The following is a 20,752-nucleotide window of genomic DNA, read 5'->3' on the forward strand; positions in this document are numbered from 1 at the left end:
AGACTACAAAGTACTTGTGGCTCGTGACTAGTGGTACACACTGTAAAAGTGACTTTTATCTCCTCTGAAGACAACAAAAAGTTACAGTTCCTGTCATCAAACACTTAGTAACCAAAAACATACTCACCACAGAGGCAGAGAATGGAAATAATGGATCATCCTTTCAGTTAAAAGACAGTTTGTAGCTCATCAACATGGAGAGGGCAGCATGGCGAAACAGCTTTTGCCAAGTCACTGGGACGGGTTGCCTGCCTTTCAGCTATTTTTAGGACTGACAGTGACGCCTGCTGAAGCCAGATTCCAAACAACAACCATGGGACCCACAGCTGCTGTTACAGGCACATAGTTTACATTTTGAAGCCAGCGAAGGAGACATAGCAGCAACTCATTATTGCACGTTTTGTTTACACGATAATAAATAAAATACTGTGTGTATGTAGGTGTTAAAATAGGTTAGGTGGGATTAAAAGTGCTTTTTAGTAATAATCTCGAAGATTTTCATTTAAATAAAGTCTGTTAAGTCACCATCTATCGCTGAATGAGGTAGCACAATGGTGATTGAGCCTATGGCCCACTGAAGAAAGCCTTTGCATTTGCTGTGTTACAGACTGGGTTTCTGTGGCGACTTTTGCGGAAAAAAATCACAAGCAGCGCCCAGTTAGTGACGCGTTTTCCATCAGCCAGCAGTGGTTGGTCTGCCAGAGAGGGTAGGTGGAGCTAAGCAGCTGCTTTTCCGGTCTCTGCAACAGTAATCTACTATGGCTGAACAAAAAAATAAGTGAAAATCCAAAGAAAAGGAAACAAATTCGACGCTCAGATGAAGCAAACAGTCTAAAAAGGACAGCAACCGTCAATGAGGAAAATCAAGAGTTACAACCGGAGCCAACCGTGGATGTCACACATGCAACACTGTCTGGATATCTGGGAAGTGTGCTCCAGTAATTACCCTTTATCGCCATAGGTGCCGCCAAAGAGAGCGAAACTGAGATCTTCGAGATTACAACTAAAACAGGTACCAAATATTAAGAATGTAGTGTGGGTGTAATTAGTCTAACATTAAGGAAATTATATATAATTTAAGTCAGTCAGTCGTACAAGAATTAAAATTACTCAGATATCTGTGTAACGATTAATTTTATTATTACGCCAGATCATCTCCTCTTACTGCAAGTTCACGGCCAAGCTGTGTTAGGAATATGTTCCGAAATTGCGTTCTTAACAAATTAGAAAAAACAAAATAATGTCAAAACAAAGATTTGAACTCTCAAGAAAACACAAAAGTATTCTAGGCACTCTGGTTTTTGTAACAGGGCTGGGTGTGATTTAAAATTTGTTAAAAATTTGAAACCTGAGTTTGAACAGCAGTACCAAAATATCTTCTAAATATCTTATATTACTACACATACACATGTTTTTATGACTCTTAAATTTCACTTCAAACTTCTGAAATTCCAACACAATAAAAGCATAAAGTATAAAATTAAGAAAATTATAATTCAAATTAGGCAAAATCTGATCAAATAAGTAAACAAAGCTAACAGTCTGGCTAATCACTCTGTGCTAGCTTTTGGTTCCTCATAGTTCAACATCAAAACAGTTCAATACAAAATATAAACAGTATTTGTAATTTTGTTACCCAGCCCTAATTTAACTTTACTACAAAAATATCAAAAAGATGACACAAGCAACTACTCAAAGTCAAAAATCTCCGCCTCTTTCTCTTTCCAAAACGCAAAACTGCGGTCGATGTATTTACAGATTTCCTCATTACTAAAACTGGAAATGTCGGTTCCACTGTGAAGCATCCCTTCATCAGGTGTAGGCGTCTGCACAATGACTTTAGGGACCTGTCTAACCTCTGGGAGGCTGTGTTTCACCACTTCTGCACTGCTTTCAGACTGACTCACGGTGTTTCCAAAGAACTTGACTTTAATGTCCTCAAAGCCGTCCTTCCACTCTCGGTTCCCGGCCTCGATGTCCTGCATGACGGCCTTGTGGAAGTCCCGGACCAGCTCCCAGGGGAAGCTCCCCACGTGGTCGAACACCTCGAAACACAGCAGGTGCCTCATTTTGCGTTCGTCCACAGGCAGCTCCAACTCCAGGATGTGAAAATAGCCGAGCATGAAGAGATCCAGGGTCAGGTTGTCGTACTCCACGGGCACCCCATCCAGACGAGGAAGGAACTGCTCAGGTGAGTAGAGGGCTTGTTGCCTGTGAAGCCTGTGAACACCAGATGGTTATTAAATATATATAAACACTCAGGTACATATATGGCTCCAAATTTAACCAGTAAATATTTGGAACTTTTCCTTGCTGAATGAATTCAATATCAATTTTCAGTCAGATTACTTATGGATGATGAGCTCTGTTTTAACACTACAAAAAGTTTTCCAAACCAAACGTATAAGATGTTGAGTTGTAATTTTTTAAATTGTGTCCTGGACATTTACCCAAATCTTTCATGTCAAACTGAGCAAATCCTAAGCTTAGGATTCAAAAGAGGTGAGTATCTCAACAAGCTTAAAGCCCCCCTCCAGTGAACATCAAGTATTTAACCTTGTAAACATTTCCATGTGGTGTTCTTCATGTGCTACAAGACATATCAGGGACAACATAAGCAGTCATCTCCATGGCTGGGCATGTCTGCTTTTAAAGTGCAGTGTACCAAGGACAGGCTGAACAACACGTTTTCAGATTGGCAGGTTTGAGACATCACAAACCTAAGGAGCCAATCCTGTTAATGGACGGGGTGACGCTATGCATATCATTATGTGCAACCTATGGCAACCACTTTGGCGATGTGGGAGTCAGCTCTAACTGTCATCGTTATTTTTGCAAACTCACTACTGACTACTAACGTTAACCTTGCTACTACTTATTACTACATTTCAAGCTAGCTACGCCTCAACAACTTGCCACTAAACGATGGCAGAGAGTGTTTTGTTTTCAGCTGTAATTTTACGAAAGGAGAAACGTAGCACATAATGGGCAGGGACTATGCAGATTCAGGTGGAGATGCAGAAAAAACATATCAGACACAATGTATTATTTCAAGCAGAGCATTTTATATGTCTGAAGACATGACTGGAGCTGCTCTTTAAAAACGGACAAAAGTGTTAGCAAACATGGTGCAACATGAGCGTGAACTTTAAAACGTGTTTCTGGCCGCCTTACAAATGAATGTCTAATGTTGACTTGTTTAACTATTTCCCCTCAACAAAAGAATATCAGGGTGTGTAGCCTGCTAAATGTCTGCTAGCTACTGTAAAACTTTCTTTACAAGTTAGTTGCCATGTTTGTTCGCCCTTGGTTGCTAAACAAATGGTTAATCAGAGCTTGTATGTTAAAAAAAATAGTCCTGCCTGCTGCTTAAAAAAGGAGGTGTTGATAATTGTTAGAAGACAGAAAAAGAGTACATTAGGGGGCACTAAAACCAAAACAATGAGCTACTTTTAAAGGGGGTCAGAGCTCCATAGAAGTTAATAGTAAAGCTTGGTTCAATTCTCTTTGGGTTTCATCCGTGTCTCTTTATAAATTACTCACAGTAATTTGATAAAAATTGATTTATTAGTGGAGCTATAAGATGTGTTTGGCTCTCTGTGAATATCTTAAAAGGCCAGCATGTAATATCAGTAGTTTTATCTCACTGCTGGATGCCACTTTAAAGATTTTTTTTGGGGGGCTGTTTTGCCTTTATTTATTAGGACAGCTGAAGAGAGACCAGAAATATGGGGAGAAGAGGGTGGAATAAAAAGCAGCAAAGGGTCGAGGGCGGGAGTCGAGCCTGCAGTTGCTACGTCGAGTATTGTAGCCTCTGTATATGGGGCGCCTGCTCCACCCACTGAGCTAAAGCAGCACTAAATCGCTTAATCTAACACACAATGTTCCGTACGAAAATTACAGATTAATTATTTTTGTTAACCTTCATTCAGGTCACGCAGAAAAAAGAGCTATTTAATTCCAGCTCAGTCCATGGATTACTGCATCTTTAATTAATTAGTAGATTTAATCTCAGCAGTTCATTCAGTTCAAGCATGAAGTACAAAATAGAAATTGTCCGTAAATACTTCAGAACTTTAATTAAAGGTATAATAAGTAGGATTTTCCTAGAAAAATAAAATATGAATCATCACTTATGGGCCTCTATACATGTGTGATGGTGAGTGTGTGTGCAGGCCCTTGTGAGACCCTTCCCTCTGCATCTATTCTGTTGTTTTGCTTTGCACAGAAGTTTTTAGGAGGGTCGCTGTTCCCTGAGCCAATCACAGCGTACAGGTGAGTGTGGGAATGGTTCAAATGAGCAACTGGGCCCCATTCAGACCAGCGAACATAGGGAAAGAGCGATGCAGAGTTGGCCTTCTTTCTGTTGGACAGGTAGGTGCCTTAAACTGGGTAGGAGAGCGCAAAGGTAACCGGTGGTTAGCATGCTAGAGCAAAGGTAACCGTGATGCTGTCGGTGTTAGCTTGGCGGGGTGGGCGTGTTCTCGCATGAGAGAGTGAGAGTGAGCTTGTGGTGACAAAGAGCCCAGGAGGAGGGGCCCAGTTTGAATCGGTTGCAGACAAAATACAAGGAAAAATCCTACTTATTATACCTTTAGGCCATGACATTTCTTTCAGTGAGTCAGTTCTTTCCATAATAGTATGTGTGCCTTCTTATTTGACCAAATTATTCATATTTTTTGTGTTAACACAACATGAGTTAGCGGTCCTACCTGCGTATCTGTCTGGACGGAACACTGGAGATCATGCTCCTCCAGTTCCCCAGCATCTTGTTGACGGCACTCCTCTGCTTGAAGAAATGTCCCAGAGAGCTGTTCATCATCTTTGCCTGGGCGCTCTCCTCGCTGCCCCTGCGAATTGACCCCGCTTTGTTGCCCGTCTCTGAGTTACCACCGCTCATCTTCCTCTCTGCTGCGTCCTTGCTTTTCAGCGTCACAGTGTAGGCAGATTTCTTCCAGTGGCCTAAGAACAGCACGACGATACGCTCCTTTCTGAGGCTGGTGGTCTCTTGAACGTCTGCAACATTTTCATCATAGTCAATGCCGGAGTCACTGTTCTGATCTGTTTCTGGGGCTGGACTCAAGACTTTAGACTGTTTTTCTAACTCTGTGACCTCAAGTTGGGGGGAAGAACTTAACACAACTGCCTCCTCTGGCTCATCTGGCTCATCTGACAAAGGTGAGTTCTGTGTTTCAAAATTAGACTTCAGAGTCCTTACAGACACTCCAAACTGATGGATTTCATCCTCGATCCTCTCCCTGCGTCCCCTGGTGGAGTTCTGTCTGTCAGGCGTCTGAGAGAACACAGTGTTCAGGTCGGTGTTGGGCATCTTGCAGTAGGGCTGGTCTGTCAGGTTGGTCATGAGCAGAGACATGCTCTTCACGATGCCAGAGATACGGCCGCACCACACAGGTAGAGGAACATGACTTGTGAAGTGTCTGAACTGTGTGTTGACGGTGATGTTGACTATGGGGGCTGGCAGGATGTGCCTGAGCTCCTCGGCCAGACGAGCGAGCTCCAGCTCGTAGCCCTCACAGTTCCTCTGCATGGAGACGTTGGCAATCTGCTGCTCCAGATAGATGAGGTCATCCTCGGCCAGCAGCTCACCAGAGGGTCCCAGGATGGCATTGTGGGCTTGGGAGTACCTCCAGGTGACTTTGGCATATCTGTTCCCATTTTCCTGAGAGGGAGGAAACAAACAGCAGGCAGGAATAAATGAAGATTGTCATTTTAACAGTAGTTTTAAATTTCAAGTTGCTAAGGCGTGAGAGGAGTAATGATACAGTAAAACTACAATCCAAACCTCAAAACTATGACTTGCTATGTGTTCTGGGTTCAGCGAGTTGTTTTATGAAATATAAAGTAAATGAGGGTAGCGTCACAACATCAGACCACAATCATTGCTTTGCTCACTGTGGTCTGGTTTGACTCATTCAGCATTGGTTTAGAAGGGGACTTGTTTTAAGAAGGCTGTACAACATATGAATGACTTTTCTACAGCTGCAAACGATCAATTAACAAAAGAGATTAATTTTATGCGTTTTTGTCTTCTTATGTTATTTTGAACTGGAAAAACGCAGCAGATGTTTTGGAAACATGAATTATCTAACAACCATACACTCAAATACAGCTCTCACAAAACAACAGTGAAAATGGACCACTCGCCTTTTGTGCTATCTGAAGGCAAGATGTGTAGAAGAGTCACCTGCTAAAACCACCCGGCCGTTGTATGCCTCCGCTTACCAGTCAAGTTGTACTTAACACCACTGATATATTTCCCACTGACACCAACATTGAACAGGAAAAGGTCAAAAGGTCACACCACAGTCATTATCTGGGAGGACATAAAACAAGAGAACGTCTCTCTTTCTCTTTGTTTCTTTGCCGAGCAAGTGATTGGTGATAGACCTTTCTAAAGACTTTAGAACAACAGTATACGAGTAGTACAGTGAGGGGAGATTGTGGACTAAGTGATGATAGCAGGCGTCTTCCTCTCAGATGGATACAAAAATAAAAATAATTAGATGTGATAAAATTCCCTCAAGGCGTTACTGAATATCTTGTTCACTAGAAGGGAAGAGACATGAGATCACAGTGACCTTTGATGATTATAATTTTTTTGGGGGGGCTTTTTGCCTTTATTGTGGGGGGCAGCTGGGGAGAGGGGGGGGGCTAGGGAGTGGAGAGTGGGGATGACATTCACCAAGTCATCGGCGGACCGGGAGTGGAGCCTGCGATCAGTGCGACGAGGACTGTTGCCTCTATACGAGGTGCCTGCTCTACCTACTGAGCTAAAGGCCCCTTGACCTTTGACAACCAAAATCACATCAGTTCCCTCTTGAGTTCAAATGAACCATTGTGCCAAATTTGAAGATCTTCCCTCCTTCCCCCCCGATATATAACCTGTTCACAGGAAGAGGAAAAGGAGTGGTGGCCAAAAAATTGTTTTTCAAGGACATCATGAAGTCAGAGTGAGGTTAATAAACTTTCCTATTGGGACATTTGAGGGAAATTTTGTCACACTCAGCAAATAAATTCTTGAGTTATTGCCAAAAACCTTTTCTGTGAGATCACAGCGGCCGCCAGATTCCAATCAGTTCATTCTTGAGTCCAAGATATCCCATTCACAAGAATGGAACAAATGGACGGACAAGCGGAAAACCCAAAGACAACATGCCCCTCGCAGCAGCTGCGTGGAGGCAAAACCAAAAGATTTCAGCAGAGTGTTTGGCCATCATCTCCTTTCTTCTGATACATACCTGCAAGCCAGCACCTTATTGAAAAAGATGTGTGTATATTTTCCATCTCTAACATCACATCATTTTAGTTATGTAGATTAATGAAACGTGTACTGTATTGTGATATTTGTATAAGTGTTATCTGCTGTAATCAAAAGTTCCAAGCTGTCCACAAGCTTTTTCCAGTCCTATTATCACCTTACCTTCCTCCTCTGGTCCTCCTCATCCAGCAGCCTGGCCTGCAGCTGCCTCACCATCACCTGCCTCTTCCACTCAGCGATGGGCCGGCCTCTCTCGTCATGAGTGGGCACAAGGTAGTCGATGTCCGACAGGTTGGCCTCCTCAGTGGGCAGGACCACCATCTTGTTCTGCACAGATGCAAGACATTGTAGAGTAAGGCAGTAAGCACTCCCTAAAGGAGGATGTACAGAAGAAGAATGCTTATTGCACATACTGCTTGTCCAGTGAAGACTCCTGATAATCCGGATTGTTTCAAGGATTTTATGGACTTCATGTCACCAAGAAGTTTTCTCTCAGCCAGGAGATTTGCATTGGGCGTCTTATCAGCAGGGATGGTTACCTTATTCCCAGCTGCCTTTGGCTGATTGAAACCTTTAATTACTGGAACATAAATCATAATCATGTTTGTCATTGAAAGGTTAGTTGCTTTGCTTTGCTAAAAGAGCAAACAGATAGATAGTTTTCTCACCAGATGTAGCAATTTGAACCTTCTCCATTCTGTTGACTCCAGTTTTTAACGGCTGGGCAGGTGTGGCTGAAGCAGGAGGTAAAGGAGGAGCAGGGGGAGGCTGAGGGTATCTCGCCTGCGGGGACTCCTCACTCTCAGGTTGCTAATTGAGGAAATAAAAGAAACGTGTCAGTTGTTTTAGGTTACAACTGGAAATTGTGAAAAAATGAAAACATGATCAATAATTAATCTTAGCTTTTACCTTTAAACTATCCATGGGGGTGTTACTGCTGTAACTGTCCCTGCATGTGTCACTCAGGCCGCCGTAGTAGTCCTCCCTGCTGCACTGCAACAACACTGCCGGCTTCACCTTCACTTCTTCCTCCGCTGGAACAATCACCTCGATGGACTGATCCGCACAGGCTGTCTGCAAATATCACATTTAACACTGTTTTAGACTCACATACATAAAATGTTAATATTATATTGGCTGCTAAAATCATGAGAAATCGGTGTACAGGTGGCCTGTCAGCTGGCATCTGTAGCATTTTCTTCTATATGCGTAAAGAGAAGCTAAATTGAAAAAGATGTACAAAAAGCAAAACTATCATTTACAAAACAGCGAATTGATGCTCCAAAATACTTTGGAAACTCACATTGTTGATATGACTCATTTTCTGTACTTCACGCTGATTATGAAGTCAAAAGTTTTGTATCTCTACATGCTTTCAAACAGCGAAGAAGGCAGCACACAACGGATACACATTACTTTTCTTTGGAATAAGATTAAGATAAGGCAGAACATTATCAGGTGACCTCTGAACCTCTGATTCTCAAGCTTAAATAAAGGATGAATGAATGAAAACAAAGCTCTTTATGGGACAATTGTGTGAAACCAATGGAGAAAAACTCTGAAGAGAGAGAGGCCATAATTGTAGTTAGTCTACTGTACATCACAGTGTTCACATTACTTTCTTAAAGTGATAATCTCAAACTTTTTCATTCAAATAAATGTCTGTTAAGTCTCTATCTATCACCGTTTGAGGTAACACAATGGTGATTGAGCCTATGGCCCACTGATGAAATCCTTTGCATTTGCAGTCTATCGTATTTTTATGGACTGAGTGTGCGGAAAAATCACAAGCGGCGCCCAGTTAGTGACGCGTTTTCCATCAGCCATCAGTGGTTGGTCTGCAAGAGTTGCAAGTAAACAGTAATCTACTATGGCTGAACAAACAAAGAAAAGATGGATGACTACAGATACAACTTCAAAAAGAAGTGAAAATCCAAAGAAAAAGAAACGCAGATGAAGGCAAACAGTCTGAAAAGGAAAGCGAGGAAAATCAATGTGAATGACTTTCTTGCACACAGCCATCACAATGCACCTAGAGTTTTTATAGTCTTTATTCTAGTTTCTTATTCTACTGTATTTGTATTTTATTCTATTTTTGTACAGATCTTTATTCTATCTTTTATATATATTTTATTTTGTATTATGCTGGTACTGTGACGTTCAGCTCCGTTGGCACTGGCCACAGACGTCTGGTTGAAGTTGGAAGGGTGCTCCCACAATTACAGATGATCTCCAGTAAGAGGCGCTCAAGAGCACGAGACTGAAATATTCAAAATTGTATCTTTAAGATGAACAATCTTTAAATGAAAAACAGGCTTGACTCATATCAAATGTAAAACAAGTGACAGTGACACAAACACAAACGTACATGTTCAATGGTTGTTAGAAAAAAAACTGAACTAAAGGTAATTTTTCTGATGTCAAAGACAATATTTTTCACATAACCGAGGTTTCAGTGGTTAAAAGAAAAAAGGCAAGTCATAGGAAGTTGGTTCTGCCCAAAAATAGAAACATATGCACATATATTATATAGTAGGAATTATATAGTAGGAAAAGTATTTACAGTTTGCGCAACATCATCAATCACACATTTTGTTCGGTTGATTGGTATTTGTTGTAGGTGTTGTTTAAGTATGTATAAGTATTCAAGTATTAGCATGTAAGTAGGAGTAAGTTCGGCTTGTTTTTATGTTTGATTTTCGCCGATTAAACAATTTGCTAATTCCCAACAAAGGGACCCAAAAATAGGTTTCATACAATTACATAAAATGTCAACATTAAATACAACATATCAATACAATTTAAAGCCTTTATGAAAGACAAAAGAGCATAACAAATGCATGGGATAGTAAGTAACCTTGAATAATTGGCAGCCTTTCACACCACTCCAGGGAGGATGTAGCATGTATGGAAACACTTAGATCCCCTTTAATGAACCTGCGTTGTCCTAATGCACTCCATGCAGAATGCATATCAAATTCAGCTCTCCGAGGACATTATTAGCAACCCAAACATCAAAGGCAGCGCTAATATGCTGCTGCATGCTGTTGTGCTTTGTGTCCATGAGGTGGTCCTTGCCATTTCCTCTCACACGGCACTTTGATGTCAAACAGCACGAAATATGCTGTGACACTGCTCGGGTGGAGGAATAAACTTCCCCGAAGTTGTGCAATCCATAAATAGATAAACAACGGGGCTGGGAAAAGAGGAGGGGGGGGAGCCTGATTCCTTTGTGACCCTTCTCGTAACAGTTCAATGTCCTAAAAGCTATGGTGAACCGGTCCTTGTGTGTGAGTGCGTATATGTGTTTAATTAGTCCCAGTGGCCAGAGAGCATTTGGTTTTCATCAGCACCCCATCACGATTGCCACGCAAATATAGATAGCCTAGCCCTGTTTTGGCCTGGATCCACTCTCCCTCTATCAAAGACCACAAAGAGCCCGATCACTACAGATTAGGAGCCAAGAGTTAAGAAACAGCTACTCTCAATGTCGGACATGCAGCACCAGTAATCTGTGGTCCCTGTGGGTCGAGCCACGAGAGGGTTGAAGTATTTCAGAACACCATGTGTATTTAAAAAACATGTCTTGTAATTCTGCACACTGAAATCAATCATTAAAACAACCTGTTTCCATGTGAAACCTTCACGATCCTGGTGATAAATTGCAATGTGGAATGTATACAGCGGTCGTACATTATACACAGAACACTATAGTGTAAATACACGTCCACTCACATGTTAAAAAGCTCTCAGGTTTCCTGTGTGGAGGTAAATGCTTAAGAGGCTCACAACTGATTGAAACAATGTTTTTGCCAGTATTTACAGCTTATTGCATCCACAGTAGCTAAACAAGACATGTTAGCAAAAGTATTATGTGTCTACTTCATACTGGAACATTGTGACAGGGGAAAGTTTATGTAGAAACAGTGCAGGATTCAAAAACAGGAAGAAAAGACGTGCAAATTTCGAAAAACAACAATGACAACATATAGTAAGGTCATGAGCAGGGGATATTAGTCATGCCTAACCGTAAGAGGCCACAACTGATCAGAAAACAGCAAAAACACTGCCAAAACATCTGCCAACTAGGGCCTCTTTCACAGAACAAAACTTTCCTTTCATTTCTTTTAATTATTACTCAGCTTGTCCGGTCACTTACGAAAAAAATTAAATATATAAAAATCATGTTCTAAAGCACAAAAAGAGCAAAAACAAGCAAAAGCAGCATACACACCACAAATCAGAGAGGAAATGATCAATGAAGCAGCACAAAACGCACTAACCTTAACCGTGAGCTATTCTCCCAGTGCTCACCAGTACGACTTCACTGAACACTGACACTCAAGAGGCACCGGCTCACGCAGTCAGGTATCCGGGGCGGTCGCTCAGTGTTTTGGATGTGACACTATCTTAAGATCACCAACCACTCGTTTGACACCAACATCAGCATCTCTGCCAGTGGCCAAGGGCCGCCAGGCAATAAACAATAAACTCTGATCGGAGAATGCTGTTAATAATTAAGGCACAGGATAGGATGGCCGGTAATGTCACTAATGCATGGACAAACCAATGGCCACGTTGTAGCACGAAGGGAGGTATCAGCGGAAGACTTGTCAAAGCAGCTGGAAAACAGACATTTTATCCATGCGCGTTCGGGTGCTTTTTTCCACTTGGGACAATTGGACGGAGGAGCTTATTCATCAGGTGTTTTTTATTGTGAGGGTGGGGGTCACATGGGTGAGATGTGACAGTGGAAACACAATGTGATACCATAAGTGTCAATAGATGGGTTTGACTCTTTAGAGGATGAAGCTGGCAACAACAAACTCAGAGCTGGGACAAATTCTGGCCACATATTAAAAATTTAACGGCTGAAATCATCCAGTAATTCACCAATTTCCTGAAAAATATTACATCTGCCTCATCATGCATGATGCATTCTGGCTTCTTTAGTGAAAAAACATTTTAGAACCAACAAATAGATGGCCATTTTATAATCTGTTGATTTTTTATAACTAATGGTTGGTCTCTAGAAAGTGTCCATAACAATTTCCCAAAGCCCAAGTTGACCTATTACCAACACAATTTACAAAACAGAAGATATTAAAAAGAAAGTCCAGAAACATTCACACCCAAGGAGCCTTAACCAGTACATTTCTGGAGTTTCATCAGTTTGTCACAGGGTCTGATCTCAACAAAAGCCGGACCGAAAGAGCCTACGTTAAATTTTGCAGTGAGTGAGGGCAGCAATTTTCTATTGGGAATACTTCTCATGGAAAGGGAGGATTGCAAAAATTGAAACAGAAATATAAAATGGACTGTACTTATATAGTGCCACTCAAAGCTGCTTTTACACTACATATCCCATTCACCCATTCACACACACATTCATACACTGATGGGAGCAATTCAGGGTTCAGTATCTTGCCCAAGGACATGTCGACATTTAGCATGAGGGAGCTGGGGATCGAACCTCCGACCACAACCGACTCTACCACTGAGCCACAGCTGCCCCACAATCAAAGAAATGCCTGAAGAACAAAAACGCTAACATGAAAAGTCACAGAGCATGGGCAAAAACACGAGCCAACCTTTGTCGGAAACTGTTCCTGAATTTGCTTTTCTTCCCAGACAGGAACGCTCGATGTCTATTTTCTTTTAACAATACAATGCGGGACATGGCTGTGTACAGTCACTGGAGGTTACTCTGCACATGACTATAATACAACTGGTTTATGAGGTAACGTTCATGTTGGCCCTGATACCAAGTTATATCAATGAACAATGAAGACATAGCACAACTAGGTACTGTTGATAACTTGGTGGTAACAACAAATTTCCAAATGCTGAGCAACCAAGTCTATTGATTATAGGCTAATCAAGGTTTGAACAGTACTGAAAAGACGTTGACACAGTTTCACAAAAATGCTATGCCTTCTACAATCAGATGTCTAAAGAAAGAAAAACAGTAGATAAAAAAAGAAGTTATGTCTTTCTTTCACTCTCTTCCAAAACAAATGCTAATGCTAGCCAGATCAAGATCTTAACAACACCAGGAGTACTGCTTTTGTCCACAGGCGCCACCAAACTCAAAACAAAGTCACAGCTGCTTTAAAGGATCCATAAACTGTTGAAATATTTGCAAATAAATTTTCTGTCAATCGATAGTACCATTGCATTTTTTATTGTTTATCTGTGATAAAAGTGCAACAGGCTTCTTAAGATTCAGGATTCAGACAGACTAACAGACCTCCAACATCTCTCTCACATCTCCAACATAATAACGAACACAATAAGCATATTAGACGCTCAAAATGTTGATTATATATTTTAAAAAACGCAGATGCAAAAAGCTGTAAAACGTGTGTTTGGTTTATGATTGCAAAAAACGGAAGCGGAAACTTAAGCAACGTTTTAAACAAACACGGAGATGAATTGGAAAACAGTGTTTCCTCTGTTCAAGTCATCTAAAAATACTGCTCTCAAACATCTTTGGCCTGATCTCTGTGAATGGAGAGCAAAAGCCACAAATGTGTGTGAAGTAAACCTCACAACACTCTGTTTATTTGATTGCAGCTGTTCCTGAGATGCAAGGAAGTGAGGAAGTGCGGTCGACAGAGCTGAACGGGTCTGACCTCGTTGTGAGCGATCCAAACATGCGAAGAGGCCAAATGTACTGCTCTCCCTGGTCAACATCCCAACCCATTTAGGTCACTGCTCGGAAATGAGATGATCTGAGTGACACTTAAGAACCAATGAAACCAGCACGTAACAAACCTGAAACACCACCAGAAATGTAATTAAAGCATGTCTACCTGCACAGCAATACACAGTCTACCCTCTAAATATTATGCTGATTAAAATCAATCAACTGCTGTTTCAGGTTCTCTATCAGATGGCCCTTTTGTTCACATCAAGCCTCAGTTTGTGCGATCAAAAGAAACATGATACATCATTCTGTCTGCTACCGACATCACACAGTATCCAGAGGTGACAATCATAGCACTTCCAAGTCTCTGGAAAAAACATGACACACAATCAAACGTGTGTTTGAAGCCAGTGACATCCTGCTCTCCAAGTCCACAGAGGGATAGAGTTGCCGGTTCCAGGCATCAGAACGGTGAAAACGCTGAAACTTAAGCTTGTGGATCTCATAACGGGCTCAGCCCCCGGGCCCTCCACCTGAGCCGCTGGAGAGGGGTAACTGATAGGCCCTCAGCTGGCGCGGGCTCCGGCTGCGTTGGACGTCGCAGCGGCTCCGGCGCTAATTAGCTCTCCATTGTTCATGGGGAGGATTATATCTGAAGGGAGAGCTTCGCAGCAACGCCTCGCTGGCTCCCTATCATCATCCTCTTCATGTATGAGTGCTGCTCTTCTCTGCTGACTTATTAATGGCGTCTTTTGGCTGACAGCTTTCGTTACTCTGTGTACGTCTCTGTGAAGTCTGCGCTATAAGCGGCGAGTGAAGTGCGAAAGAGAGAAAAAATGACTGCAGGTGGACTTTAAAGTTCAACAAGTCTGCTGACTGAGCGGTCCCCAGGCTCCTTCAGTTAACAGTACTCTCTGTTTCCGATTTAAAATCAGCTCCACAAGCTCAAATTTCAGTATAAGTTTCAACTCTAATCCACTAAACCAAATAATTATGTAGCTAACTAAAATACACACATTAGTCTGATATTAATTTGAGTTAAATGCAGGCTGGTTTTAACCGCATTGACCCCTGACTTGAACAGGCAACACCAGCACAAACAATGGTGTTAACACTAAAATATTCATCAATTACCTTAGGGAGTGTCGTGCATTCTGCACAAAACAAAAGAGGTAATCTCAGAGTGTCCTCAGCAGCAAGCTGAGAACGCAAATCTCCTCCAGCACTCACGGCATCATCGCCTGTAATGCCTTATTAAAACACAAAAGCTATCATCCTCCACTCTCCTAGACCTCTTAAACTGAGAGCAGAGCAATCAGGCTGAGTGGGAGACAACAGTGCTTCAGAGGGACAGGCTTGACCTGCATTAAAAACATGTCACAAACTAACTAAATGATTCACCGAGCTTCCAAGACCTTCCAGATGTTTGCTGTTCACCGTACTTAACAAATTAGCTTTGATTTTCAGGCCAGAGTAAACAGCTGGGCAGTGCTAACACAAAAGGAGGACACAGAGGAGGGAAACTGCAAAACAAAATATACTGTAGGTGAGAGAGTGCTTACGTTGTTCTCCATGGTACACAGATATCTGCCACATTCACTGTGTCCATTATATGCTGCCAAATCTGCTGCTGTGAACCCATCAATATCCTGGTCTGAGGGGTTTGCTTTGTTGGCCAAGAGGATTTTACAGCACTGAGAGAAGAAACAGGAGAAGAAACAACCACATGTGGAAAATGTTTCATTATGAATTCAGTTTAATTAGACATAAACTATGACAACAACTAAAAAAATAAGTTACATCCCACCTCCAGCTCTCCATTTTCTGCAGCATCATGAAGTGGGGTCCCTCCCCAGTAATCCTTGATGACCTTTGAACCCATGTTGAGCAACGTCTCCAAGATGCAATAGTGCCCTCTGCTGGCAGCAAAGTGCAGAGCAGTCGCTCCTTCTCTGTCCTGACAGGACAGGCTGATGTCAGTGCAGGTCGCCTGTTTGAGGTTAAAGAATAAGAATCATAGTTGTGAAACAAAAACACAGATGTTTTGAGAAAACGCTTGTTGTTCTTCTCTACTGACCACCCACTCCACCACAGCTTGGTGGCCCATGTGAGCAGCAGCATGCAGGCAGGTCATGCCATCGTGAGCCCTCAGGTGAACTTCAGCTCCACAATCCCTCACGAGGTACTCGACAACATGCAGGCGTCCCTCCTGGGAGGCCAGGTAGAGCGGGGTAGCACCGAGGCCGGTCTGGTGGTTCACACACCTGTGCAGTGACGTTAAGGTATTACATGCTAAAAGAAATATTGCCAGAATCGTAGTAAATATAAAATTTTGCCTTGAACAATGATCAGTCTGACAATTCATGATGTTAAAACACATGAGCAGCAGATATAAACAGTTTCCTGTAAGGCTGTAAAGCATCACATTCAGAATCTTACAAAGAGGACTTTAAGGATCTAAAAGATCATGATAAAATGGTTTTATAACATATCACAAAAATGTGTTTCAACTCTGTGTTGAAGAGGCTTAAACGTGTGTCTTCTTTAGAAATAAAACATTTGATTTGAACGTTTTTTTACAGCCCTCCCTCAGCCACAAATTGAAGTAAACTCTTCAATATTAAAAACACATGCTGGTATAGAAATAAAACACACTAGATGCAGTAGGTGGTCAACAAAATAATTGAATAATAAATATCAGCAAGGGCTGCACGGTGGTGCAGTGGTTAGTGCTGTCGTCTCATAGCTAGAAGGTTCCTAGTTCAAGCTTTTCTGTGTAGTTTGCATGTTCTCCCCGTGCATGTGTGGGTTACTCCAACTTCCTTCCACAGTCCAGTCTAGACCAGTCTAGCTGGTTACTCGAAATTGCCCGTAGGAGTGAGAGGTAGCTCTATGTGTCTCTGTCTACATGGCGATCAGTCCAGGGTGTACCCCGCCTCTCACCCAATGACAGCTGGGATAGGCTCCAGCCCCCCCAGGACCCTGAACAGGATAAGCGGTGTAGATAATGGATGGATGGATATCATCCAAAACCTCAGTATTGTAGTAAAGTACCAATCGGGTACAGTAATTATACTTTTGTTAAATGTACAGATTTTTGGATGCTAGCTCTTTTTTTTAAACTGAATTCAATGGTGTTTTAAATATTTTTAAATCCAGATAATCTCCATAGAAATGTGTTATAAATTCCACCACAAATATGAATATAACAATGATATAAAAACAATCAATAGGATATATTACTGAGATCAGGATCACAACCTTTTCTTTTCTAGTCCATCAAGCCTGTTAGACACTGCAGGGCTGCCTTTACATTCACCTACACACTGTATACCGCCACCTCCACAAGGCTGACATGTGACTGACAGGGTCTACTCGGGCATGTATTATTCATAGGTTACTGATGGTCACATGTGATGGTCTGACCCTGCCATGCGTCATGCAAATTACAGTCCTGTAACAAGGAGATGAAGGAGGGAGAGCAACCTATCTTTATCAGGTACTTCCTTGCTAAGTGCCACTGTCTCAGGTTTAAGAGATGGAGGAGAGATGGGAATTTGCAAGAGGATAATAAATTGGTCTGATGCTGATCCTCGGTATATTTCCATTAACCACTAACAATAAATAAGCAGCATGTAAATGCCACCATTACTTTCGGCTTTTTTCTATAGACTTGTTGTTGGCTTTTTTTTTCTTATCTTACCAGGCTGACTGGCTTATAAACTGTATATTAAAGATTATTTTTGGGCTTTTTGCCTTTATTTATAGGACAGCTAAAGAGAGACAGGTAATGTGGGGAGTAGGGAGTGGGGGATGGCATGCACCAAATGATCGGCAGATCGGGAGTCGAGCCTGAAATCAGTGCGCCGAGGACTGTAGCCTCTATATATGGGGCGCCTGCTCTACCGACTGTGTTAAACCAGTGCCCCTATATATCGTATATTACCTCCCAAAACACCAGTCTGAGTCACTTGTGAGAGAGTTACACCATGGGCTGCGTCTGAATGTGTGAAAACTAGATAGCAAGAATGAAGGGAGAAGCCGGAATTCATTAGCTAATAGTATTAAACCAAACTTTACGTGGTTAGTTAGAAGAAATGGAAAAACGCTGGACATCGTCAGATTAAAGTAAAGAAAAATGTTGCAGTAGATTCCTACACTTTTGAAATAGATAGTAACAAAAGTAATTAGTACAACTTTAAAAGATTTACTGTAAACTAATGGTTACAATAAATAAAGCTAGCTAGCCAAAAGTACTTGGTAGATGGTGGAAAGAATAGAATAAACAGACTTAAAGTAATGGACACATGGTATAAATAGTTAAAGTTAGATGAAAATAAAGTGACATGGTTGAAATAAATAAAGTAGTGTTAAAACTTAAGGAAATTCCTTTCTATTAATGGTTGAAGAAGTCATGAGAGCAGATTCATCCATCCATTATCTAGAACTCTTATCTTGTTAGGGGTTGCAGAGGGCTGGAGCCTATCCAAGCTGTCATCAGGAGAGAGGTGGGGTTACACCCTGGACTGATCGCCAGTCAATCACAGGGCTGACACATGGAGACAGACAACCTTTCACACTCACACCCACACCTCGGGGCAATTTAAGGGTCACACATGAACCTAGCGAGCATGTCTTTGGACTGTTAGAGGATGGAGCAGTCATGGCAGCAAATACATTATGATTTCAGCAAGGGAGGAATGTTGTGTTAAGACTTTGAGCTCACCTTATGGAAACCTGCACTGATGGTACATCCCAACTACGTGAGGCTGATATAGTAAAGACCAGTTACTGGTATGTTGTAGGTAGAAGAACAGTAGGTGGCACATTCCTGTCAGGCTAAGTTACTTTTTCTTAAAAGTTATAGTTAGTTTGTTAAACTGTTTTATATTGTTCGCCTCTGATTAAATTATAGTTTTGGTATTTAACTCGCCATTTTTGCACACGTCCCAACAGATCTGCTTCTTCAATAATTAGTGCCACACAATTACACAAGTTATATTGATTTCTGAAGAAAAGTCCCCATTAAAGCTGAGTTTATACTATAGTAATTTCAAGGTAGAACTAAGGATGGCTGTGAACTCACCCAGGTGCATGTTTTACAAGTAGTTTTAAACAGGTGAGGTCCCCGTAGGCTGCAGCATAGTGAGCAGGTACAGCTCCACAGTTTGTCTCCACCTCTGCTGATCCTCCAACAGACAGCAGCCACTTAACGACCCCAGCAGAACCAAAGCGGGCTGCGAGGTGGAGCGCAGTGGCACCACCAGCATCCCTATCCTGGAAACATTCAGAACGATTCAGTATCAGTTTATTGTAGTACAAGTCTTTCTTTTTACGACACGTAAAAGGGGCTTCAGGTGCACTTAGATCCCAAAGCTGCAGTAGGGATTCTTAGGAGGACTTTGGATTACGATATCTGATGGTCTCCAAACAGATTAACAGGAAATGATAAGATGAAACAATACTTTTGTAATTTAATTTTAGGGATGATTCTGTTATTTAAATCATAATAGATCTACATAATTTGTTAAAAAGCTTATCACATTTTCCCAGAGCCCAAAGTGACGTCATCAAATCACATCTTTTGTCCAACCAACAGTCCAAAAGTTAAAGACTCTTAATCTACTGTCAAGCAGCAAATCCTCACAGTTTACAAGCTGGAACAAACAAATGTCTTTCATTTCTGCTTGAACAATGCCTAAACCATTAACTGATTATCATAATCATCTGTGAACAATCTTTTGATTAACTGATTAATCCCTGCTGCTCCAGTGTAATCTACAGCCCTCTTCAAACAGAGCCTAAAGTTAACTTGACTGTATTCTAAAAGCTCAGTGGGAGCTCCCCTCACGCATCTGGACATAATAACACTTGCTACATAATACTAATGGCTACCCAGTAAGTCAACACCATATGATGTAACCAGCTGGTAATACTTCTGAAAAGGTACTGTACCTTTTACAACTGCAGTGATGTAACCTCACTCTGGGATCAGTTAGATGGCCATCAAAAGCCTGAATTTAGACTCGTGCACAACTGAGTGAGCAGAAATTACCAGGAGCGCTGGACACGTGGCATCTCTCCAAGGCATTTGAGCTCTCGGGGTAGGTTTCTCTCCATCTCTTTGTGTGTATTAAGATTGCTCTCAGTGTATAAACTTACTTCGATGTTGCAGCCTCCTTGCTCTACCAGCCACTGTAGCTCCCGGATGTGGCCCGTAGCTGCTGCATCATGTGCTGGTGTTGCTCTGTTCAAGGCCCGGGTGTCAGCTGCCAGCCCCATCTCACCCACGAGGAACTGCAGACACTCCAGACGTCCACACCTCGCTGCGTGGTGCACTGGGCCAGCACCTTGTGCATCAGTGATGGCTGGAGAGAGGTGACCGGAAGATGCTAGCTTCCTCAGGAGTGCAAGATCCCCGGCTCGGGCCGCCTGGATGGCCCGATGAAGCACCATCACCTGGCTGTTATGAGTAGGTTATGGCACACAAAACAAGCTCCCTGCAGCTCTTAACATCCCAGCAGGTTATCATCTCTTTGTCAGGGTTGACTCTCATATAATAACAAAAAACTAATGCACTCATTGCCTCCTTCTGAGCCAGGAAAGTGACACCCGAGCGGCAGCCAGCTGGCCTGCATGGCTGTTGGGGAGAGAGGAGGGGGTCAGAGCCAGCGAGATAGAAAGGTAATGAAAGACGGGTGTAGGCGCTCCACTCGTGGCCTCCTGCTCTCCTTTGTGTGGCAGTGACCATATGCTGGCACACGCACCAACGCTTCACTGGAGATGGGGGAGCTGAGGCAGCACGGAAACTTAAGTAATGGGAG

General features: G+C 42.2%; 1 protein-coding gene across 1 annotated transcript; it reads right to left on the reverse strand.

Annotated features, from left to right (window-relative positions):
• Nucleotides 1–1,688: 1,688 nt before the first annotated feature.
• On the reverse strand, nt 1,689–20,384 carry espnla (espin like a). The gene is made up of 11 exons (XM_069680512.1): nt 20,091–20,384; nt 19,015–19,205; nt 16,006–16,192; nt 15,736–15,918; nt 15,491–15,622; nt 8,189–8,353; nt 7,948–8,089; nt 7,693–7,859; nt 7,442–7,606; nt 4,713–5,680; nt 1,689–2,220 (listed from the first exon to the last, which is right to left on the reverse strand). The coding sequence occupies exons 1-11, from the start codon at nt 20,382–20,384 to the stop codon at nt 1,689–1,691; spliced, it is 3,126 nt and encodes a 1,041-aa protein (XP_069536613.1).
• Between the last annotated feature and the right edge of the window lie 368 nt (nt 20,385–20,752).

The sequence above is a fragment of the Semicossyphus pulcher genome, unplaced genomic scaffold, assembly GCF_022749685.1.
Source record: "Semicossyphus pulcher isolate SPU_LCO1_2020_fin unplaced genomic scaffold, fSemPul1.0.p SCAF_4, whole genome shotgun sequence".
NCBI lineage: Eukaryota > Metazoa > Chordata > Actinopteri > Labriformes > Labridae > Semicossyphus > Semicossyphus pulcher.

Bases quoted from the DNA above. Each gene is read 5' to 3' on its own strand.
- espnla (XM_069680512.1), bottom strand. From the start codon at position 20,384: ATGGTGCTTCATCGGGCCATCCAGGCGGCCCGAGCCGGGGATCTTGCA. The intron at 16,193-19,014 runs GTGAGTTCACAG...GTCACTGCACAG, and splicing joins CTTGTAAAACATGCACCTGG to GTGTGTGAACCACCAGACCG. The intron at 8,090-8,188 runs GTAAAAGCTAAG...TTCCTCAATTAG, and splicing joins CCCCCATGGATAGTTTAAAG to CAACCTGAGAGTGAGGAGTC.